Source organism: Aedes albopictus, chromosome 3 (assembly GCF_035046485.1).
Source record: "Aedes albopictus strain Foshan chromosome 3, AalbF5, whole genome shotgun sequence".
Lineage (NCBI taxonomy): Eukaryota > Metazoa > Arthropoda > Insecta > Diptera > Culicidae > Aedes > Aedes albopictus.
In genome coordinates, this window is record NC_085138.1 from 159,094,724 (window position 1) to 159,120,714 (window position 25,991).

The window sequence follows — 25,991 nt, forward strand, 5'->3', positions numbered from 1 at the left end:
TCGGCATGCGGCGTGAAGCCTGTTCTAAAGTACGTCTATTCGGGAAGGTAGTTAAAACACACTGGTTGATTGTCACAAATGTACAAACTCTCATTTATTTCACCTACCCGTTTTATACACGTCTCAGACCCGACTCATCTACTTTCAATTCTACTCATCTTACTCAGTTCATCAGTCTGCACTCTTCCGAGGATTTGTCTCTCTTGGTCGAAATCCTAAACTGCTCGAAAGCGCTATAACAAAGCCGTTGCGGGATGCGTTGAGCTTCTGATATAACTTCCGTGTTTCTTGGGAACGGCACAGTAGTTCCCTTCCTTCTCCTTCGCACTCCGTTTCTTCCAGGCGGCACGTTTTCTCCCGAAAGAGGCTGTTTCCGCCTCTGTTTGTAACGTTCCACGTTCTGTCGAGTCCCTTGCTGCAGCATTACCGCCCTCGCTGCGTTCTTTTCCAAAACAGTTCTGTACTCCTCGTCGAACCATTCGTTCCGTCGATTGCGTTCCACGTACCCGATGGTGCTCTCGGCTTCGTCGTTGATGGCTGCTTTCACTGTACTCCAGCAGTCCTCTAGAGGGGCCTCATAGAGCTCGCCCTCGTCTGGCAACGCGGCTTCGAGATTCTGCGCGTATGCTGAGGCGACATTTGGTTGCTTCAGTCGCTCTAGGTTGTACCGTGCTTGGTACCGTGGCGGTCGCCGGTACCGTACATTGTTGATGACGGAGAGTTTTGGGCGCAGTTTGACCATCACCAGATAGTGATCGGAGTCGATGTTGGCGCCACGATAGGTCCTGACGTCGATAATGTCGGAGAAGTGCCGTCCGTCAATCAGAACGTGGTCGATTTGAGATTCCGCCTGTTGTGGTGATCTCCAGGTGTAACGATAAAGGAGGTTGTGTTGGAAAAAGGTTGTGTTGGAAAAAGGTGCTACGTATGGCCATATTTTGGAGGCGGCGAAATCAATGAGTCGTATGCCGTTTTCGTTCGTCTGCTGGTGGGCGCTGAACTTATCAATCGTCGGTTTGAATTCCTCCTCCTGGCCTACCTGAGCGTTAAAATCTCCTATGATCTTGACGTCGTGGTTTGGGCAGCGATCGTACTCGCGTTCGAACTACGCGTAAAATGCGTCCTTGTCATCATCAGTACTTCCGGAGTGTGGGCTGTGCACGTTTATTATGCTAAAGTTGAAGAATCGGCCCTTGGTCCTCAACCTGCACATTCTTTCGTCGATCGGCCACCAACCGATCACGCGCCTCTGCATATCACCTATCACGATGAAAGCTGTTCCCAGCTCGCGTGTCTTGCCGCAGCTCTGGTAGATGGTATGATTACCTCTAAACGTTCGCACCATGGATCCTGTCTAACACACCTCCTGCAGCGCTACGATATCGAACCCGCGGTCCTTCAGTAGATCGGCGAGTATGCGGGTGCTCCCAATGAAGTTGAGAGATCGGCAGTTCCACGTACCGAGTTTCCAATCGCAAGTCGTTTTTGTTCGCTGAGGTCGTTGCCGTTTCCATTACAATGGTTTTGAGCGCTGGCTCGTAGGGCCTGTCACCAACCCCCTACTTTCCGGAGGACCATAGTGCACAGTTGAACTTAGAGTCCTTCCCTGGCGCTCGGACGTAGATCAGTCGCCCCTAACATGGGGATCAGACGCTGTTGGGAGCCGCTCCTCCTAAAGAACAGACGCTCAGGTTTGCAGGAGCAAATCCCCCTTCCCTGTCAGCCTAGGACCAAAGTTCTCACCGTAGTTGATCACCCGATCTTCCCTAAGGGTGCTCGTAGTTTGCAGCCGGTACCACGCGGAGGTAGGGATAGGAGTTGCTGGGCAGATGCTAGTGGATCACAATGGGATCTGAATTGCGCAGCATATCCAGCCTTTACCGTGTCGCAACATCCGGTTGTTTCAGTCGAAAAAAAAAACAATCGAAAATCATCAAAATACCTTATGAATTTTTGCTATAACTAAAATTATGGATGCCATAAAAATACCGGGCACTGTTGTCCTTCTGACTTCAGCTAGATTGAGGAGGTACGATCCGAGTGTCTGTTCACCAAGGAGGTGCGGCTCAAACAGCGTCTGTTCTGGCATCCAGCGGCTGAGTAAGAAACGCTGCACCACGCCCAGCTAGATCCAAGGTGGTAGCCCCATCAGCGTGGTCGTCCCAGTGTTGGTTGGGACGTTGAACAGAACTGGCACGATGGCCCTCCGGCGAGACAGGAGTGTTGGCGTAGGCCCAATAAGCCACCCGTAAAAATCCCCATTGCGAATAACATAGGAGAAAATACGACTCGATACAATCGGCAAAGACACACGCGACGAAATAAGGACTACAATTGGAAACTTGGAACATGGAATTGCAAGTCACTAGGTTTCGCGGGATGTGACAGGATAATCTACGACGAACTACATCCCCGCAACTTCGACATCGTGGCGTTGCAGGAACTTTGTTGGACTGGACAGAAAGTGTGGAAAAGCGGGCATCGAGCGGCTACCTTCTACCAAAGCTGTGGCACCACCAATGAACTGGGAACAGGATTTATAGTGTTGGGCAAGATGCGACAACGTGTGATCGGGTGGCAGCCGATCAACGCAAGGTTGTGCACGTTGAGAGTTAAGGGCCGTTTCTTCAACTACAGCATCATCAGCGTCCACTGCCCACACGAAGGTAGACCTGATGACGAGAAAGATGCGTTCTACGCGCAGTTAGAGCAAACATACGATGGTTGGACGCCGCGTGACGTGAAAATCGTTGTCAGCGACATGAACGCGCAGGTAGGAAGGGAGGAAAGAGGAAATGTACAGACCGGTAATCGGGCGAAACAGCCTGCACGCCGTATCGAATGATAACGGCCAGCGATGCGTAAACTTTGCAGCCTCCCGTGGTATGGTAGTCCGAAGCACCTTCTTCCCCCGCAAAGATATCCACAAAGCCACTTGGAGATCACCCGACCATCAAACAGAAAACCAAATCGACCACGTTCTAATCGACGGTAAATTCTTCTCGGATATAACCAATGTCCGCACATACCGCAGTGCGAATATAGATTCGGATCACTACTTAGAAGCTGTATGCATGCGCTCAAAAATTTCGACAGTTATCAGCACGCGTCGAAGTCGAACGCCGCGGCTCAACATCGAGCAACTTCGTAACGTAGAAGTGGCTCAAGACTACGCGCAGCAGTTAGCAGTGGCCCTACCAACGGAAGAGCAGCTTGGCGCAGCTACACTTGAAGATGGCTGGAGGGACATCCGATCCGCCATAGGTAGTACCTCGGCTACAGCACTAGGCTTCGCGACTCCGAATCATAGAAACGACTGGTACGACGGCGAATGTGAACAGTTGAAAAACGAGAAGAATGGAGCATGGGCGAGAATGCTTCAACACCGTACGAGAGCGAATGAGGCACGTTACAAACAGGCGTGGAACAGGCAGAACTCAGTTTTCCGGATGAAGAAGCGCCAGCAGGAAGAACGAGATCGCGAAGCGATGGAAGAGCTGTACCGCGCTAAGGACACACGAAAGTTCTACGAGAAGCTGAACCGCTCGCGCAGAGGCTTTGTGCCACAAGCCGACATGTGCCGAGATAATCACGGGAATATTCTCACGAGCGAGCGTGAGGTGGTCGAGAGGTGGCGGCAGCATTACGATGAGCACCTCAATGGCGACGTTGCAAGTACCGAAGGTGGCGTGGTAACAGATCTAGGAGTATGTGCACAGGACGAAAGACTTTCGGCCCCTGACCTCCAAGAGATTGAGGAGGAGGTTGGCCGGTTGAAAAACAACAAAGCCGCTGGAGCAGATCAACTACCAAGCGAGCTTCTAAAATACGGTGGAGAAGCACTGGTGAGAGCACTACACTGGGTCATTACCAAGATTTGGGAGGAGGAAGTATTACCGGAGGAATGGATGGAAGGTATCGTGTGTCCCATCTACAAAAAGGGCGACAAGTTGGATTGCGCGAACTACCGCGCGGTCACACTACTGAGCGCTGCCTACAAGATACTCTCTCAAATTTTATGCCGCCGTCTATCACCGATTGCAAGAGAGTTCGTGGGGCAATATCAGGCTGGATTTATGGGTGAACGCGCTACAATGGACCAGATGTTCGCCATCCGCCAGGTGTTGCAGAAATGCCGCGAATACAACGTGCCCACACATCACTTGTTCATCGATTTCAAATCGGCGTTTGATACAATCGATCGAGAACAGCTATGGCAGATTATGCACGAATACGGATTCCCGGATAAACTGACACGGTTGATCAAGGCGACGATGGATCGAGTGATGTGCGTAGTTCGAGTATCAGGGACACTCTCGAGTCCCTTCGAATTTCGCAGAGGGTTACGGCAAGGTGATGGTCTTTCGTGCTTGCTGTTCAACATTGCTTTGGAGGGTGTAATAAGAAGAGCGGGGATAAACACGAGTGGGATGATTTTCACGAAGTCCGTTCAGCTGCTTGGTTTCGCCGATGATATTGATATTATTGCTCGTAAATTTGAGACGATGGTGGAAACGTACATCCGACTAAAGAGTGAAGCCAGGCGAATCGGATTAGTCATTAATGTGTCGAAGACAAAGTACATGATGGCAAAGGGCTCCAGGGAGGAATCACCGCGCCCGCCACCCCGAATTCATATCGACGGTGATGAAATCGAGGCGGTTGAAGAATTCGTGTACTTGGGCTCACTGGTGACCGACGACAACGACACCAGCAGAGAAATTCAGAGGCGCATTGTGGCAGGAAATCGTGCCTACTTTGGACTCCGCAGAACTCTACGGTCTACGAAACATGGGCTCTACGTGCAGAGGACCAACGCGCCCTTGGAGTTTTCGAACGGAAGGTGTTGCGTACCATCTACGGCGGAGTGCAGATGGAAGACGGGACATGGAGAAGGCGAATGAACCACGAGCTGCATCAGCTGCTGGGAGAACCAACCATCGTCCATACCGCGAAAACCGGGAGGCTACGGTGGGCGGGTCACGTCATCAGGATGTCGGATAACAACCCTGTAGTGAGCGTGGTTCTCGAGAGTCATCCGACAGGTACAAGAAGACGTGGAGCGCAGCGAGCTAGGTGGGTCGACTAAGTGGAGGACGATCTGCGGACCCTACGTAGAATGCGGAACTGGAGACAAACAGCCATGGACCGAGTGGAATGGAGGCGGCTACTATGTACAGCAGAGGCCACCCCGGCCTTAGCCTGACCGGTAAGGTAAGTATAAAAATACCGTATGAAAATTGATCGTGCTTGTTATGGCAAATTTCATAAGAAAAACTTATGAAAAGAGCCATCACAGATTTGGGCGGGTCAAAGGGAAGACGCCCTCTGGAACCGTAATGGGCCGGAGATAGAGGCTCAGGCTAAACCAAGGAGTAGCAAGCGAGGGCGACGACCGCGTCATTAAGACGGGCGAGTCAAAGTGTACTCAGAGGTCTTGAAGGCGATGAGAAGCGATGTCAAGCTCACGGATCTTTGAGTCGATGTATACTGTACTCAACGTACTCTTATCGGCGAAATGATCCTCGAGCTGAAGCCTGACAAAATGTGCGAGAGCGTCGTCTACAAGTGTCAGGCTGCAGAAATCCTAGGTGAAGGTGTCGAGGTGGGGGCGTGGAAACGACTATAAAGGTCAAAAAGCTGGATGAGATCATGGACGTGGAGGAGCTCGTCACGGCATTGTGGCAACAGTGCGAGGTGTAGGTGGACATCAAAACCGTTCGGCTACGCAAAGGCCCGGCAGTGACTTGGGTAGGTTTGTGGCGGACGCTAAAAAGTCCGTTAGATTAGGGAAGCTAATGGTGAGTTCGTCACAAGTTGCGGAACTGTAAAGGCCCTGACAGGAGTAAGCTTTGTAGGCAATGTGGACGTGAGGCCGCAGAAGGTGGAAAGCTGCACAATTCCGCGGACATCGAACGCTTAAAATGCCCAGCATTCAAGAGGGTATCAGCTAACAAGTCACAGTGCAGGTAACACAGCTGAACCTGAATCTGAACAAGGAACGTGCAGCGATGGCTAAATGCTTTAGCGTCGAAACGGGCCCAGGTTCAAACGGAATTTCAAACCCGACCTTTGAATTAGCTATTGGAAAGGCTCCTGGGGGGTGTTCAGGTTAGTTATGCAGAAATGTCTGGACGAGGTAGACTTCTCAGAAATTTGGAAGCGGCTAATTAGTTCGGTTTCCAGAAAGGGAGGTCGATCGTTGACGCTATCTTGTCTGTTACAAAGACCGCCGAGATAGTTCTCCAGCGCAAGAGGGGAATTCGATACTGTGCAGTACTAACCCTGGATGTAAGGCACGCGTTCAATAGTGCCAGTTGGGCGGCTATTGCTTATGCGCTCCTGAGTCTCTAGATACCCGGTTACTTGTACACGATTTTCGGAAGTCATTTCCCGAATCGGGAACTAGTATACGACACAGAGGTGGCTCTTGGGTGGGTCGGAAGTGCTTGCACATAACCTCAGGAGTTCCGCAAGATTCCATCCTGTCTCCGGTGTCAAGGAATGTCATGTACGACAAGGTGTTGAGGTGGGCGTGGCCATTGTCGGCTACGCCGACGATATTACGCTGGGAGGTCTACGGTAAATCGATCGAAGAAGCGGAATTGACTGCAAACCACTCGGTGATTTGTGTAGGCGACTCTTGAGGCGACTGCACTATCACCTATCATTTCGAAGCGCTCTGTGACACACTTTAGGGTGATGATCGACAATAAGCTTACTGTTGCGACGCCGCAACAAAATAAGTTTTCTGGACTGTTATGTAGACGGTTCAACAATACCGCATACTGTTCAAATTGTATCCCGAATGGGTGGTTAAGCACGTATTGTGGTTATCGTTTATGCGTGAGGTGACGGTCGGCTGTGACAGATGTTCGGAATGGTTCCACATCCGTTGCGTGGGCATCGAGATAGGCAAACTGCCGAAGAAATGGTACTGTCAAAGCAAGGCCTGTTAAGAAAAGGCCCGAGAGTACTGGCAGTTGCAGAAGGATGCCAAGAAGCAGGCTCGTACCCGAAAAAACAGCACGAGTCTGACAAATCCATTGCGAGCTCTCGCCCAGCTTCGTCTGAAGTGGAAGCAAAGATGCGAGCGCTAGAAGAAAAGCAGAAGCAACAGTATGAAAAGATGGAAGCAGAGATGCAGCAACGAAAGAAGGAAAGTGATATGCAGCGTGCGTTCGAGCAGCAAAAGATGAAGTTGGAGCTGCAGATACGCGCTGAGGAAGAAGAGATGCAAAGAGCTTGGCAAACGAAAATGCTCCAGAAGAAAAAGGAGCAGATTCGGCGGATGAAGGCGAACCAGGACTCATTCGAGCTGCAGATGGCAGCCACAGAAAAAAGTTTGGCGGAACTGTCGTCTCAAAAATCCAAATCGGCGCCGAAAGTAGTAGCGTGTACTTCGAAAGCGGGGCATTTCGGCAAAATGGAAGCTGAGTAAGGTGAACACGAGGAAACAAGCGCGAAGCTACAAAAGCTCCGAGGAAGTTGAAGAGGACAATTTCGACGATTCGGATCTGTTTGAATCTGAAACGTTTGAACTCGCCGATGCCGTATAAGGTGAGGACGTACGAGAAAGTGGGACGTGTCAGCCAAGACGGGCTGGGGCAGCAGCAGACATGATCGACAAAGGCCCAGCTGGCCGAGAGGAAAGGGATTCACATATAAATTACCAAAATCCTCCGGCAATCCAGTGCAGTAGCCATTGTTCTACGCGGCCTACAAAGCGTCCGATAAGGTCTATGGTTACACGAACCATAAAAACCTGATGCGAATTCAAGATGCACTTGAAGGCGATGCCCTCGTTCCTTGTGGTATCTGGGCAGTTACTACTTCCCGAAACCATTCCGCAAGTCATCGAAAAGCTGTGCCAGAACTTCGACCGCCCGGAACAACTGCTCTCAAGTCTGCTGGACTTGGTGAATCGGCTGGAACCCTCGAAGCCGGACAATCTGAAGAGGTTTGTTCCATTCGGAGACACGGTGGAGCAACTCTGGCCATCTGGAAGCAACACCTCGTCAACCCATTGCTGATAAAGTCGCTGGTCGCCAAGCTGCCGGATCGAGCTTGGCTCCATTACTGGCGAAGTCGAGGGGAAACAACGTTGCGGACGCTGTCGGATTTCCTGATGGACATTGTGAAGTACAATCCGCCGCCGTCGCTAGAAGCAGCTTCCTTATCCGGAAAGAAGAGGTAGAATGAGGCTGGATTGTATTGTCACTGCGAAGCCAGCAGTTCGGCCGACAACGTAAGTGCAGAGAGGAAGCTGAAACCGTGCAAGGTGTGCTAATCCACGAACCAGCATCTGCGGCACTGCGCGGATTTCAAAACGTTGCGATACGATGAGCGCTTGAAGCACGAGAAGTTGTGTCATGTCTGCCTCGACCTCGGCCTCGACGGGCGCGGTGGGAAGTGCAAGTTCAAAATCCACTACTAGCGCATTTGCCCACGCAGCAAACCCCTGAGGATAGGAACAGTCGTATTTTTTGCTCTCCTTTTACTTCATTCTTATGGGAGATAACATTGCGGCGTTTTCTCAAGTGCGGCTGTTCCTTTCCAAGATGATTTGCCGCATGGAATTTCGTGCAAATGCGCGTTTGGAACATTACAAAGGCCGCGCGATGAATCATTCAGCACACTCGACAATACAACATCGACTGCAGACAGTTCCACAACTCGCTCATGCATCCAGTTGGAAACACGGTCGGACCGAGTGCACACATACGGACAAAAACAAAATGGAGGTCTTGTTCCGGATCGTTCCGGTGCAGCTACACTGCGGCGGAAAAACGATTCCAGTTCAGGCGTTCCTGGACGAAGGGGCTACCGTTACGCTGGTGAAAAACAAAAGCTCGCCGACCGTCTGAACGCGGTGGACAAGTTGATACTGCCACATCAAAAGTTGGATTCGGAGGAGCTTGCAGTACACAGTACGAGCACATGCAAGGGCTGCCCATCGAATTGTACGATGGACAGCCGCAGTTGCTAATTGGGTAGATACCCCCGTGGAACCGATTGCGGTTTGTACTAAACTAGGATCGACGGTGTATGGATCTCGACAGTGTAGGGGTTGAGAGAGATAGAGAGAAAAAGATTAATACGGCATATAGCGTCAGTTACGGTGATGCACCACCGGAAAAACAAAGCAAACGATCAACAAGAAATAAAACGTCAGTCTTGTAAAGCATTTTGTGCGAGAAGGTATTGCTTATCCAGAGAAATCTTCCAACCTGGCGGAGTGAAGAAGACAAAGAAGACCTGTTCCGCAAACGTCAAACTGATGCACACTTCAAAAAGTATGCACACAACCTTGAAACAAAAATAAATAGTTGAAAATCTAAATTATGTTTAATGGCGTACAGCTGCATACTAAAGTGCTAAAACTACACCTAATATAGTTTAGAAATAAGTTACATGTTGTGGCAGCAATTGCGATTACATAAACCATAAATGAAACAATTTTCATTATTTTTGAATTTTATGGCAATCAAGTGAGTGAGAGCTTTTTAGCGTGAACCGAGCACTTTTGACGTTTGCGGAACGACTGCGGCGGTCGAAACCACCGCAACCCCGTTGGATTTTTTCTATTTTACCGCAGTATCGCTCCTCCTCGTTAGCGAGCGTTTGGCTGCAGGATTCGGCTGGTGTGCTCCGAGGTGTCCCTCCGGACACTACAATGGCACAGCCGGTAGGTAAGCTCCCGTGTTGTGGTTTTGTGGCCTCGATATGGAGAAGTGGCGGCGACTGAAAGCGGGACAGGGTGTCCGTTTGTGTTGTGGACTTCATCCAGTGTTTGGCTCCCGTAGCTGCAGGTATGTGCCGGCGGCGTGTGGGGCTGGTGCAGTCGGTGCAGTACGGGTGATTTTTGTTTTTTTTTTTTTCATTTGTTTGTTGATTGACGGAGCTGATCTGGTCGATGAGACAGTGACGGGTTGCGGTTCCGTCCTGCTATGATTGTTTAATAAACAATGTTTATTTGTCATTTGCTGCTTGATGGGCTGGTGAACGGTTTTCTTTATTTTTTTTCATACCGAATTCAGGCATTGGTTTCATGGCGTGACTTTGGTAGCGGTTGGTCACCGAGTGGTCGCTGGATGTTTCTGGATAGGAGATGTTGGCAATTATTTGGCCCACTGTTATAATTTGCATGCTTCGTTTTCATTTGGAGCATTGTGTTAGTTTTCGGTGGTTTGTAGGTGTAAGACCGAATGGCTTGTTGTAACAGGATGAAGTGGGGTTGGTACATTCTATGTATAAAGAACACATAGAAAAGGTCCTTCATTGATGTTTATTGTGAACTTGTGTATATGTGTATCCCAGCCTTGATTCAAGGCTTTATTAGTTGTAATTACCTAAGAAGAGCGGCAGAAATGAAATAATTGGCAACAGAAAAGCGAATTCCCCCAAGAGGGTAAGCTTACAGCGAATTCCCCCGAGAGGGTAAGCTGCAACAGTAAAGCGAATTCCCCCGAGAGGGTAAGCCAACAGCGAATTCCCCCGAGAGGGTAAGCTGCAACAGTAAAGCGAATTCCCCCGAGAGGGTAAGCTAACAGCGAATTCCCCCGAGAGGGTAAGCTGCAACAGTAAAGCGAATTCCCCCGAGAGGGTAAGCTAACAACGAATTCCCCCGAGAGGGTAAGCTGCAACAGGAAAGCGAATTCCCCCGAGAGGGTAAGCTAACAGCGTATTCCCCCGAGAGGGTAAGCTGCAACAGTAAAGCGAATTCCCCCGAGAGGGTAAGCTAACAGCGAATTCCCCCGAGAGGGTAAGCTGCAACAGTAAAGCGAATTCCCCCGAGAGGGTAAGCTAACAGCGAATTCCCCCGAGAGGGTAAGCTGCAACAGTAAAGCGAATTCCCCCGAGAGGGTAAGCTAACAGCGAATTCCCCCGAGAGGGTAAGCTGCAACAGTAAAGCGAATTCCCCCGAGAGGGTAAGCTAACAGCGAATTCCCCCGAGAGGGTATGCTGCAACAGTAAAGCGAATTCCCCCGAGAGGGTAAGCTAACAGCGAATTCCCCCGAGAGGGTAAGCTGCAACAGTAAAGCGAATTCCCCCGAGAGGGTATGCTGCTACAGTAAAGCGAATTCCCCCGAGAGGGTAAGCTAACAGCGAATTCACCCGAGAGGGTAAGCTGCGACAGTCAAGTGAATTTAGGTTGAAGGATGTTTATGATGATAATGTAGGGTGGAAGATGTAGAAAGGAAGATGAAGGATAAAGGATGAAGGATGTAGAATGATGGTGATGATGATGAGAATGAAAAATGTAGGATGAAGGAAGAAAGATGTAGGATGCAGAAAGAAGGATAAATATATGATGTAGGATGAAAGATAGAGGAAAGTTGTTGGAAGAAGTATGAAGGATACAGGATGGTAGATGAAGGATAAAGGATGTAGAATGATGGCGATGATGTAGGATGAAGGATTAAGGATGATGATGATGATGACGATAAAGATTATGATGATTATGATGATGAAGTATGAAGGATACAGGATGCTGGTGATGATGATGTGAATGGAAGATGAAGAGGATAAAGAATGGATGATGTAGGATGTAGGATTAAGGAAAATGATGATGATGATAATGATTATGATGATTATGATGATGAAGTATGAAGGATATAGGATGTAAGATGAAGGATAAAGGATAAAGGATGTAGAATGATGGTGATGATGATTATGAAGGATGAAAAATGTAGGATGAAGGAAGATAGATGTAGGATGAAGAATGAAGGATATATGATGTAGGATGAATGATAGAGGAAAGTTGTTGGATGAAGTATGAAGGATACAGGATGTAAGATAAAGGATAAAGGATGTAGAATGATGGCGATGATGATGATGATCAAGGATGAAGAATGTAGGATGAAGGAAGAAAGATGTAGGATGAAGACTGAAGGATATAAGATGAAGAATGTTGGATGTATGATTAAGGAAAATGATAATGATGATAATGATTATGATGATTATGTTGATGAAGTATGAAGGATACAGGATGCTGGTGATGATGATGTGAATGGAAGATGAAGAGTATAAAGAATGGATGATGTAGGATGAAGGATAAAGAATTAATGTTGTAGGATGAAGGATGATGAATGTATGATGAAGGAAGATAGATGTACGATGAAGAAGGAAGGATATATAATGTAGGATGAAAGCTAGAGGAAAGTTGTTAGATGAAGTATGAAGGATACAGGATGTGAGATAAAGGATAAAGGATGTAGAATGATGACGATGATAATGATGATCAAGGATGAAGAATGTAGGATGAAGAAAGAAAGATGTAGGATGAAGACTGAAGTATATAAGATGAAGAATGTAGGATGTAGGATTAAGGAAAATGGTGATGATGATAATGATTATGATGATTACAATGATGAAATATGAAGGATACAGGATGCTGGTAATGATGATGTGAATGGAAGATGAAGAGGATAAAGAATGAATGATGTAGGATGAAATATGAAGGATGAAAGATTAAGGATAAAGAATTAATGTTGTATGATGAAGGATGAAGAATGTATGATGAAGGAAGATAGATGTAGGATGAAGAAGGAAGGATATATGATATAGGATGAAAGATAGAGGGAAGTTGTTAGATGAAGTATGAAGGATACAGGATGTAGAACGATGGCGATGATGATGATGAAGAATGTATGATGAAGGAAGAAGTATGTAAGATGAAGGAAGTAAGATGAAGGATGAAGAAAGAAAGATATAGGATGTTGGATGAAAGATGAAAGATAAAGGAAAGATGTTGGATGAAGTATGAAGGATATAGGATGTAAGATGAAGGATAAAGGATAAAGGATGTAGAATAATGGCGATGACGATGAAGGATGAAGTATGTAGGATGAAGGATGATGAAAGATGAAACATGTAGGATGAAGTATAAAGAATGTAGGATGAAATGTGCTGGGATGAGTGATGAAGAATGTAGGATGTAGGATGAATGATGATGATAATGATGATAATGAATATGATTATGATAATGGTGAAGGATGAAGGATAAAGAATGAAGGATAAAGAATGAAGGATGGAGGACAAGGGATGAAGGATAAAGAATGAAGAATGAAAAATGAAGAACAAAGAGTAGATGATGTAAGATGAAGTATGAAGAATGTAGGATGAAGGAAGAAAGATGTAGGTGAAGGCTGTAGCATATAGGATGTAGGATGAAGGATTAAGGATGATGATGATGATAATGATTATGATGATGAAGTATGAAGGATACAGGATGATGGTGATGTGAATGGAAGATGAAGAGGGTAAAGAATAGATGACGTAGGATGAAGTATGTAGGATGGAAGATGAAGAATAAAGAATTTATGTTGTAGGATGAAGAATGAAGGATATATGATGTAGGATGAAGGATGATGATGATTAAGATGAATGATACGGCATGATAATGATTATGAAGATGAAGGATGAAGAATATAGGATGAAGGAAGAAAGATTTAGGGCGAAGGAAGAAGGATATGCGATGTAGGATGAAAGATGAAAGATAAAGGAAAGATGTTGGATGAAGTATGAAGGATATAGGATGTAAGATGAAGGATAAAGGATAAAGGATGTAGAATGGTCGTGATGATGATGCAGGATGAAGTATTAGGATAAAGGATAATGAAAGATGAAGGATGATGATGATTATGATAACCCAAGTAACCAGTAAGCATTTAAAATAGCATTCCTTCAGCATTATAGTAGCCTTTACGACAAGGCGTTTAATGCTAATTAGCCGTATATGCGCCTATAGTGCTGCTTCATAGCAGGTTTTGGCAAAATAACGGGCTGTCTTAGTGCTATCCCTTCAGGAACGTCGTGACGAAATGTCAAAGAAGCGTAACGCCTCGTCGAGCAAAAAAAAACAAAAATAGATTGACGTCTGCTTCTCGTTCTCTCAGCCAGCTTCCTCGCTTCATCATCCTTCCATATTCCAGCCGGTGCTAGGTGGTACTTTTTTGCTGATTTTTGTAGTGATGTAGGTATGAACTCACGATCCGGAGATTGATGAATCATATCTGCTTCTGATTCTGTTGCTCCTGATCCACGATGCTAAAGCTGTTCCGGTGGCGTGCGTTGATTTAATCGCCAATATAAAGAATGATTCGATAACAGCTTCAGATTCAACATCCAAAACTTGTTTTCATTGAAATGTTTCATTGTAGTAGAGCATTACGATCCCTTCTTTAAAATATCTGTGGAATATGATTCTTTCTTCCCTCTTTCAAACAATCCTATGATCCACCAAAGCATCCACCTATTCGGCACACATTTTCCGACGAAATGATGAATAATTGGTGATTTTTTGATGGACAAATTCTCAATCCAATCCAGCTGCAGTGATGTTTTCTTCGGTGCTTTTGGATGAGTAGGAGAAAATGAAAAAACAAATAAGATGCACAAATTTGTAAACAGAAGCATAGGCTCTGTAAGAGAGAGACAATATGTGTTGTCAAATGCGTAACATATCTCCCAACCTTGTTGCTACTAGCATTTAAGGAGCAGTTGAAAAGCATTCTGATTGCTCCCAAGTGAAAACACTTCAAGCAGTGGAAATGCTAATCAACAGCCAAAAGCATTTGAGCAGCACAGCTTATGCTAACTCAAGGCAGTTATGCATTCGAACTGCTTATGTAGGGCAGCAAGCAGTTTAAATGCGTAATACGGGCTGATACACGGCTTTTTCAAATGCTTAGTGGTTACCTGGGAATGGTAATGAAGTATGCAGAATAATGGTTGAAGGATGATGGGTGAATGACGCAGGATGAAGAATGAAGGATGATGATGATGATGATTATGATGTTGATGAATGATGTAAAATGAAGGATGCAGGATGTAAGGTTGTTGCGGCAGACTGTATGAGTTTATCTTTACACAATTCCTCCCTATCTATTATACCCCCACACTACACTACTACAACCTGAACAGTATACCACTTATATGTCTCATCATACCATCTCTGAATTCTATTAAATCAGTTAATGTTGAACTACGTTCAGAACGCTATTCCTTAAGCTCGTCCGAAAGAGTCCCTCTGTTAGCGCCAGTTCGCTCAGGTCTAAAACCCCATTCATCCAAAGTTCATCGCTGTCGTCGCGCCGGCCAGATACGGTGTTTATTCTCAACATAAGTGGTGCCGAAACCCGGGACAATCCCGGCTAGTGATTGCGTTCCCACGGAACGAAGAAGCAATATCGAAACAATCGCTCAATTTGCCAATCCGGGTGTGATCTCATTTGCCCAGCACAATAAAGGCTATTCAACCATTGTTTTATTACGTTCCATAGCATACATTGTTGAAGTGATTATTGTTCAGAGGATAGCCACGTGGTCAGTTAGCAGTGTGCTGCAGACAAAATTTAGTGATTTCGCTGTTTCATTCCTGGATCCACCGCACGCTTGGGTTGCGTCAGCCGTCTTGTGATTTCAACGATCTACCGTTTTCGGACTGTCATCTAAGCCGCTCCCAGCCTAAGCAACGTCACGCCGTAGCGAGCTATCAGGTTAAGTACGGTCAGAGCAGGTGAGTGATCTTTTGTTCAATTTTGGGGAACAATGGCTACTACCACGCGGAACAAGAAGGCCAAACAACTTAAACAACTAGTCGCCAAACGGGCAAATTTGCTCCAATCGGCGCAATTGATTCGGGAATTTGATGAGCATTTTGAAGCTTCGCAAGAAGCTGAAATTCCCTTTCGACTTGAACGCTTGGATAAGCTATGGGAGGAGCTGAAAATCGTCGACATGGAACTCGAAGCAATTCATGGTGAAGATCCTGATGCTGCTGAAACTCGCGCTTCGTTTCAAAACTTGTATTACCATTTGAAAGGATCACTGTCGAGAAAGATTCCAGGTCCTAGCCGAGCCAATCCACCCACTCCCGTACAAACCTCTCACATTATTCCTGCTTCATCTGGTGTGCGCCTCCCAGAGTTGAAGATTCCAGAATTCGACGGAAATCCCGAAGACTGGGCTGGGTTCCATGACTTGTTCAAATCGATGATACACGATAACTGCCAGTTGTCCTACATTCAGAAGCTGCACTATCTGCGTGCTTCATTAAAGGGAGATGCGGCTCGTATAATTTCGTCCCTTTCAATTTCGGCGCACAGTTACCTTGTTGCCTGGAAACTGATCACTGATCGCTACGAGGACAAGAACCTCTTGATTAAGCAGCATATCGCTGCTCTCTTTTCGGTTTCTCCGCTAAGTCAGGAGTCTGCATCTGGGCTTTCCGAGCTAGCAGATGAATTCGAGAAACACGTTAAAATTTTGGACACACTTGAAACCAAAGCTCAGCATTGGGATTCTGTGTTGGTGGAGCTCCTATTCAGTCGTATGGACGCTACCTCACAGAAGCAATGGGAAAACACTCGCGATAAAACAATCAGACCTTTGTACGATGATCTCATCAAGTTCATTCATCAGCACTCACGTACATTGAAGTCCCTGCAGCTCTCCCAAACAGTCTGTGCTCCGGCACCGGAGATTAAGCCCATGAAATCTCGATTTGTATCGAATTATTCGGCCTCGGACCAATACCCTGGGTGTCCTGCGTGCCAACAAGCACATTTTTTGTTCCAATGTGAGATTTTCCGTGGCCAAACTCCACAACAACGGTTTGATTTGGTAAAACGGAGTAATTTGTGTATCAACTGTATCAAGGCAACCCATCAGGCTAGAAATTGCAGCAGTGGGTGCTGCAAGTATTGTCAGAAAAGACATCATACCTTGCTTCATCTCCCGTTGTCTGCGTCCTTGATAACGACTGGAGCTCCACCGCTCAATCAACCCTATCAATACACAATCCCGAATCCCAATCTGTCACATTCTCCTTCGAATCCGTTAAATAATGACCCGGATGTCACGTCGGTTAATCGTTCGCTTTCGCTGTCGTCGCCGTCGGAATTTGCGCCTCGCCTGCCCCCGTCGCGAACAGTCACATCTCCATCTACCTCCTGTCAAACCGTATCCCCAAAGTGCGTTGGTGAAACCACCGTGATTTTGTTCACCGCGCTAGTGAACATCTACGATACTTACGGAAACCGGCAGGTAGCGCGTGCACTTTTAGACAGTGGTTCTCAATCAAGCTTTATTTCCGAATCATTGTGCCAACGCCTTTCGCTCAAGGTTGCGACCATTCATTTGCAAAAATTTACATTCATTTGCTATTATCTCAGTTCAGAAGCATGCTATCGAAAAACAATGTATGGACGAATTTAACCTTGTAGTTTTATCTGAAAGTTTGCTGAATAACATTGGGGTCGCAAACGTATACCAAAGTCGTGAGCGAGCTGTGAAGGCAACTCTCCACGCGATGAATATAAATTTCATTCACGCTGTGGAAAGTTGCCTTCACAGCTCGCTCACGACTTTGGTATACGTTTGCGACCCCAATGTTATTCAGCAAACTTTCAGATAAAACTACAAGGTTAAATTCGTCCATACATTGTTTTTCGATAGCATGCTTCTGAACTGAGATAATAGCAAATGAATGTAAATTTTTGCAAATGAATGGTTGCAACCTTGCTTTCGCTAAATCGAACGAAAATAAACATGCCTGTCAACGGCATCGGCATGTTGTAAACGTACGCTACACAGTTGCGGTGAACATTTCATCACGTTTCAATGCACAAGATTTCTACTTGGACTGTTTGGTGTTACCCAAGCTGACGGTGAACCTTCCTACGAAGACAGTGGACATCAGAACGTGGAATATTCCCAAGAATCTTCCATTAGCCGACCCACAATTCTACCAGTGCCACGGTATCGATTTAATTATCGGTGCCGAGCTTTTACCGTTCATTTTACAACCAGAACAGATTTCATTTGACGACCAGCTTCCACCGCTTCAGAAGACCAGCTTTGGATACGTTTTCTCAGGAAAGGTTCCTACACCACCAGCGGCACCAGTTACCTGCCTTGTCTCCACTTTTGACAATCTGGACGCGCAAGTGAGACGGTTCTGGGAAGTTGAAGACTTTGACGTCGGCAAATGCCTTACTGATGAAGAACAACAGTGCGAAGAACATTTCGTGTCTACGTACAGCCGCAACAGCGATGGCCGCTATGTAGTGCGTTTACCAGTTAAGAAAGAACTTCTTCCGGATGTCGGGGATACCTGGAATACAGCAACTCGACGATTCTCTGCTGTCGAAAGACGTTTTCGCTCCGATGAAATTCTGCAAAACAGCTACGTAGAGTTCATGGAGGACTACAAACGGCTCGGTCATATGGAGGAGGTGATGACTCGCGTCGCGTCGCCCCAGTATTTCTTGCCGCATCACGCTATACTTCGCCCTGATTCATCGACGTCAAAAATTAGGGTTGTTTTCGATGGTTCATCTAAATGTAGCAATCAACTCTCGCTGAATGATCTGCTTCTCACTGGGCCTACAATACAGCCACCTATGCTGTGCATAGTAATCAACTTCCGTTTCCACCGCTTCGTCATGAAGGCGGACATGGAAAAGATGTTTTGCCAGATTTTGGTTCATCCTGATGACCGGAATTTGCAGCAGATTGTCTGGCGAAAGGAGGAATGCGAGCCATTGAAGATCTTCCGCTTGAGTACCGTGACCTATGGCACTTCATGCGCACCATATCTGTCAACACGAGTTCTTAACCAGCTGGCAGATGATGAAGGCCGTGAATTTCCAATTGCTGCTTCCATTATCAAAGAAGATTGCTACGTTGATGATGTCCTCACTGGAGCCAACAACATTGAAGCTCTAGTCAACGCCAGCACACAAATGAATGGACTTCTCCAAAGGGGCGACTTTTCACTTCGAAAATGGAGCGCAAATCATCCAAGTATTTTGGAGCATCTTCCAGATGATCTCAAGGAAGACCAGACGCCACTAGAGCTCGACCGGTCTTCATCAATCAAAACGCTCGGACTTCTGTGGTTTCCAAGGGAGGATAATTTCGGATTCAAGGTCTCCGAGCTTCCTGAAGTTTCACGCATTACCAAAAGAACTGTACTCTCTGAGGTATCTCAGCTATTCGACCCTTTAGGCCTTGTTAGTCCTGTAGTATCCAGTGCTAAAATGTTCATTCAGCAGTTGTGGCAAGAGAAGTTAAATTGGGACGAAGAACTACAGGAGCCTCTTCGGTCATGGTGGCTGACCTTTCGAGCTTCAACGAGCATCCTTCGAAATATTCGAGTGCCTAGATGAGTATTTGGAGAAAACGCTACAAGTTTTGAACTGCACTGTTTCGTCGACGCTTCTTCAAAGGGATATGGCGCATGTATATACGTAGTGAGCCATGTTTTGAACACCGTTCAATGTAGTAATTTGCTGATAGCAAAATCTCGTGTTGCTCCTGTAAGTGGCTGTTCTACTCCAAGGTTGGAACTCTGCGCAGCGGTGCTGGGAAGCCAATTGGCCGATAACATCCGCAAAACAACAAAATTCGACTTCAAAACCACGTTCTGGTCAGATTCATCGATCGTCTTATATTGGATTAATTCACCACCGTCATCCTGGAAGATTTTCGTATCCAACCGGGTGGCGGAGGTCCAGAAGTTAACCAACGGATCTCAATGGCGGCATGTCCCAACACTTGAAAATCCTGCTGATCGTATATCTCGAGGTGTACAGCCCGAAGAAATTGAGAACGATAGACTGTGGTGGCATGGACCATCCTACTTGCTCAACAATCCGGAATCGTGGCCAAATCCGATAATTGCGTTGTCATCTGTTGACATTCAAAACCAGGTAACCGAGCAGCGGCCAACTGTCTCGCTAGTATGCGTTGCATTCGATGATTCGTTAATCCACGATTTTTCTCAGCTTTCGCGACTGCTCAGGGTTACTTCGTACTGTCTGCGATTCACCAACAATTGCCGACTACCCAAGCACTCCCGTACCATCGGATCAATTACCCCAGTGGAGTACGACAACGCCTTGAAATCTTTGGTGCGAGTTGCACAAGGTACAAGTTTCCAGAAGGAGCTACACTTCTTATCGAAAACCAAAGCGGAATCACAGTCTCTACGAAATGTGGATTTCAAGTCATCACTGAAGAATCTCGATGTTTGGGTTGACGACTTTGGGTTACTCCGACTAAATCAGGCGAAACATGTCTAAAGGTCCAATCTGCAGAAGAGAGGCTCTCTTTGGTTTCCCTCTCTTTCGTTAATATCTCAGCTGTTTATTTGAATTAAGAATGTCTCCTTGCATTGAACGATGGTCAAAACAATCGTCTTTTGATTTGTACTGCAAAAACAGTTTAAAAGTGTACCATTGTATTGCAATAACTGAAAGAGAAAGTGAACAAAGAGAGCCTCTCAAATGCAGATAGGACCTATTGAAATGTTTGGCCTGAAATGGTCGACTAGCACAATCGCGATGCTCATTCGACAGTCGTTTCCCAATCCTACTGCCAGCCGATCACCACCTTTCGAAGCTAATAGCGAATTCCGTCCATCATCAAACCCTTCATTCAGGCCCAACTCAACTACTAGCGGCCATCCGGCAACGCTTCTGGCCAATTCGTGGCAGAGACCTAGCTCGAAGGACAGTCCACCACTGCGTGACATGTGCTCGCTTCCACCCTCCTGCAAGTAACCAGTTTATGGCTCCACTTCCAATGAACCGTGTCACAGCAGCGAAGTGTAGTATATATAGCGAAGTAGAAAAAAAATGATGAACTCTTTGTTTGAAAATTTAAGTAAAAAAATATTTCAGTTTGGAATAGCAAATTTATTCCAGTGCATTTGCCGATACTGACCGTCGACATCCGTTAAACGGATCAGTGAAATGACAGATGTGCCGAACAAGAAAAATGGACAAAGCAAGCGAATCTTTAGGCCTCGGGACTTTTCGCTCACTCATTCTTCTTTTGACGGATTTCGAAACGAACGGACGTGTTCGTGTGGCACTCCGGACCCGTGAAGTTTGGCCAGAGTTTTGAACCGGATTCACGACAATGGCACAGCCGGTAGAAAATAGCACTCCCTGGATTATGTAAGTATAGTGGAAAGCTGATTTTTTATTAACGATCAGTTCTGAATCAAATGTGAAAAATGCTGGAGATGATGGAGGAAAAGTGTGTGTTCCAGTCAGTGCAAGTAAAACTGTGCTCTGGAAAGTGCGAGAGAATGCTGGAAAGATAGAGGTTATGTTAGCCGGTGCGAGAGGACGCCGTGCTAAATGTGATTGTTTTGCAGGTGCGGGAGGTCACCAAGCAAAAATAAAAAGTAGGTATTCGCCGGTGCGAGAGGACGCCGTGCAGAAAAAGTTGTTTCGCAGGTGCGAGAGGACGCCTAGCACAAACATTTTTGAGTCGGTGCGTGTAGACGCCATGCAAATTGTGATTCTTCCGCAGGTGCAAGAGGAAACTTAGCGAAAAAAAAGTATTTGCCGGTGTAAGTGGACGCTGTGGTGCGAGCTGTGATGGAAGAGGCCGTGTTACATAGGCGAAAGGGACTCGGGCAAACAATTCGGAAGGAGGCAAACAAAAAAAAATCGAACAGAAAAGTCTAAGAAAATTGAAACAATCATTGAAAGAGAATTGAAAAATAGTCGGTATGCATTTGAACTGAAGTTGGAACATAGCTTATGCTGGAAGTGGTTAAGAATTAAACAGGATTGAATTTGAATTAATGGATAGTATGCAGATCTCAAGAAATTTCTTGGCCTTTCTCGATGCGTGGAAAATTCAGGCACGGAGTCGCTCAAGAATAATAAAGCGTCGCTTTATTCCGGATCCTAGTACGGAGCTGAAACGAAACGTCAAATCAAATGGGGCTTGCTGTGTTAAATTTCTTTGCCATTCCGGTCATGGAAAAATCATGCACTGAACGAAAATTACTTGAGCGATTCCGTTTGAAGTCCATACCTAGCATAAACTTGGAATGGGTTTGAGTTCGAATTGGATTTGCATTCTATTTTGAGATGGATTTGGATTGGATTTGAATCCGAGTTGGATTAAACTTGGACTAGATGCAGACTGGATTTCATTTGGACTATTATTGACTAGATATGGAATTGGTTTGAAAGGGCTTTGGAATGGACTAAAACCGGATTCATATTGGTTATAAATTGCATTGAGTTTGAATTGCATTTAGATTCGGTTTGTAATTGAATTGGGTTTGGATTAGAGTTGTATTGGATATGGATATGATAAGGATTGGATTTAATTGGAGATGGATTGAATTTGAGTTATAATTAGCTTTGATTTGGATTAAATTTCGAATGGATTTGGAATTCATCGGAAGTGGATTGAGTTTAGTCTAAGTGGTTTCGGATTGCCAACCGATTTGGGTTGAATCCGAAACAGATTTTGATTTGATTTGGATTGGCTTCGGATTGGAGTTGGATTGAGTTTTGTTTTTATCTGAATTGAACTGAACTTGGATTAGATTTGGATTGGATTTGGAATGGATTTGGAATATATAGAATTTTTATTGATGCCAGATATGATTCGAACCGAAGTTGGATTAAATTTGGATTATATTCACATTGGATTTAATTTGTACTAGATATTAAATAGGTTTGAATTGGATGTGGATAGCGTTTGGCTTGAATTCAAAATGGATTCATATACAGTGGCATACGTAGGAACGCGCATAACTTGCGAACGGAAAGTCTGATTTGAGTCATCTTAGTTTTGTTCTGTTAGTTTTCACCCAAGGAAGGTTTGTGAGGTAAAAAAAAAACATGAAAAATAGTGAGTTTTTAAAAATCAATTTTCCATACATTTTGAACGGAGATTGGGCTCGACTAGAAGTTTGAAACGTCAAAAACGCAGTAGGCAAGACAAAGTTTGCCGGGCAAAGCTAGTTTGATATAAATTGTATTTGGTTTGAATTGGTTTTGAACTGTATTTAAATTTGAATTGAATTTTGATTGGACCTCTATTAAATGTGTATATGATTTGAATTGGATTGAATTTGAATTAGCTTCGAATTGAAGTTCGATTAGAATTGAATAGAATTTCAATTTTATTGGAATTAGAATTAGATTTGAAATGGTTGTAGATTGGATATTGATTTGATTTGTAGTGGGCTTGGATAAGATTTTGTTTTGATTTGATTTGAATTGTCTTTGGATTGAATTTTTGGATTTGGTTCGGATTGGATTTGGATTGACATTTGATTTGGATTAAATTTATCCAATTTAAATATTGATTTGATTTATATTTGATTTTGATCGAATTTTGATTGGATTTGAATTGAATCTGTAATGAACTTGTGTTACATTTGGTTTGGATAGAAATACAATTTTGATTGGATTTAGAATTCATTGAAATTGGATTGGATTTTGTTTAATGTTGATTAGATTCGGATTTGAATCGGATTTCATTTAGATTAAACTAAAATTGGATGTGGATTGGATTGAGAAAAAAAATCGTGTTTGTTTTGGATTGGGCTTATATTCATCTTAGATTTGGTATGGATTTGTATTGGTCTTAGATTGGAGTTGGATTTATTTTGAGCTGGATTGAATTTTGATTCAATGCACATCGACAATACATTATTACTGATTCTGGATAGGCTTTTGATAGATTGAACAAAGTATGGTTCATAGGTTATTTTGCTCTATGAAAATTTTATATTGAAGACCAATATTTCTTCTAATCTGATTTTATACGAAGAGTAGAGGAGGGGGAGAATGTAGTATATATAGCGAAGTAGAAAAAAAATGATGAACTCTTTGTTTGAAAATTTAAGTAAAAAAATATTTCAGTTTGGAATAGCAAATTTATTCCAGTGCATTTGCCGATACTGACCGTCGACATCCGTTAAACGGATCAGTGAAATGACAGATGTGCCGAACAAGAAAAATCGACAAAGCAAGCGAATCTTTAGGCCTCGGGACTTTTCGCTCACTCATTCTTCTTTTGACGGATTTCGAAACGAACGGACGTGTTCGTGTGGCACTCCGGACCCGTGAAGTTTGGCCAGAGTTTTGAACCGGATTCACGACACGAAGGTATTCGAAACGACCGGGCTTGACTACTGTGGGCCGTTTTTCGTTCGACCATTGGCAGGCAGAGGTGCGTCGGTGAAAGTCTGGGTCGCAGTGTACGTCTGTTTTGCCGTAAAAGCCGTAGTCCTCGACATTGTCGCCGGTTTGTCGACGGAGTCGTGCGTCAATTCGTTGAGGCGCTTCGTGAGTCGTGTCGGTCGCGTTCGTACAATACACTGCGATAACAGCACTACGTTCGTCGGCGCGTTTCGCGAAGTTAAGGAGATGCGACAAGTTTTGGTTGATCAGCTGAGTAACACTGCGTGGAAAACCGAATGTTTAGAAAGAGGTATTGAATTCCGGTTCATCCCGCCACGTGCACCACATTTCGGCGGCTTATGGGAGGCCGCAGTAAAGGCCTTCAAACGGTTGTTCCTGAAAACCATCGGAGCCGCTCCTCATCACTACGACGACATGCGCACAGCAGTTGCGCAAGCAGAATGCATCATGAACTCGAGACCTTTGACGCCTCTTTCGAACGACCCGCAGGACCTTTCCGTTCTGACTCCAGGTCACTTTTTACTAGGAGAGTCAATCTATTACTTGCCTGAGCCAGATTTTTCCCAGATACCTACTAATCGCCTCAACCGCTTCCAGGCCACGCAACGTTCCGTCACCGATTTGTGGAAGCGTTGGTCAAAGGAATATATCAGCCTTCTGCATCAACGACCAGCCAAGTGGAGGAAAACGCCAACTACGTTCAATGTTGGTACCATGGTCCTGGTAAAAAAGGACGATGTTCCTTCGAAACAATGGCCCCTCGGAAGAGTAGTGGCCATCTATCCTGGGAACGACAACATTGTGCGAGTAGTAGATGTCCGCACGCGGCTTGGTGTTCGACGTCGAGCAACGTCCGAGCTCTGCGTTCTACCTATCGACGTTGATCATCCACCTAATGCTACGACCGGTGAAACTACTTCTTCATCTTGAAGGCTACGCTTCAACAGGGCCCTGGATGTTGCGGCAGACTGTATGAGTTTATCTTTACACAATTCCTCCCTATCTATTATACCCCCACACTACACTACTACAACCTGAACAGTATACCACTTATATGTCTCATCATACCATCTCTGAATTCTATTAAATCAGTTAATGTTGAACTACCAAATCGTTCAGAACGCTATTCCTTAAGCTCGTCCGAAAGAGTCCCTCTGTTAGCGCCAGTTCGCTCAGGTCTAAAACCCCATTCGTCCAAAGTTCATCGCTGTCGTCGCGCCGGCCAGATACGGTGTTTATTCTCAACAAAGGTGAAGTATGAGAAATGACAAATGAAGAATAAGTAGCATGATAATGATGATGATGGAGGATGATGATCATGATGAAAAGCTTACTTAAAAGGATCTGAATAACAAATGGGCTTTTTGGAAAGCTAACTTACCCAAAGGTCGCAAAAAGCTTATAAAAATTTGCATAACAATGCCAATGTGGCCAAGGCTTAAAATAAATATAAAAAGATTTAATCAAGGTGTCGCACAAATTGGTTGGAAATTAAGAAAATGCAATGATGATGATCGATTTTATTACTTTTGTTTTCTAACGAAAACAATTATAAGTTGTGCTTCAATAATGTTCAATGCAGGTTTATAATGTTGGTAGAAAGTCATACATTTTTTATTGTTTTTTATTCTTACTTTTTGAATTTCTAAAACAATTAGAGAGTAGGACAAGGGGAGAATGTAGGGGTTGAGAGAGATAGAGAGAAAAAGATTAATAGGGCATATAGCGTCAGTTACGGTGATGCACCACCGGAAAAACAAAGCAAACGATCAACAAGAAATGAAACGTCAGTCTTGTAAAGCATTTTGTGCGAGAAGGTATCGCTCCTCCTCGTTAGCGAGCGTTTGGCTGCAGGATTCGGCTGGTGTGCTCCGAGGTGTCCCTCCGGACACTACAGACAGGAAACGTCGACGGCGGCCGACAACTACCTCGGCTACCACCGGCAGATAATGAACGAGGATCTGCCGCCTGATCTACTCGAGAGACACTATGCGTTGTAAGAATCGGTGGTGG

At 45.2% G+C, this 25,991-nt stretch overlaps 1 protein-coding gene across 1 annotated transcript in view; it reads left to right on the forward strand.

Annotated features, from left to right (window-relative positions):
• Positions 1–8,867, forward strand: part of LOC134290421 (uncharacterized) — an 18,671-nt gene extending 9,804 nt beyond the window's left edge. Inside the window, exons 2-4 of the mRNA XM_062857562.1 lie at positions 7,065–7,437; positions 7,855–8,193; positions 8,693–8,867. Coding sequence (XP_062713546.1) covers positions 7,065–7,437; positions 7,855–8,193; positions 8,693–8,867 — 887 coding nt within the window. The remainder of the gene's footprint in view (positions 1–7,064; positions 7,438–7,854; positions 8,194–8,692) is intronic.
• Positions 8,868–25,991: the final 17,124 nt, after the last annotated feature.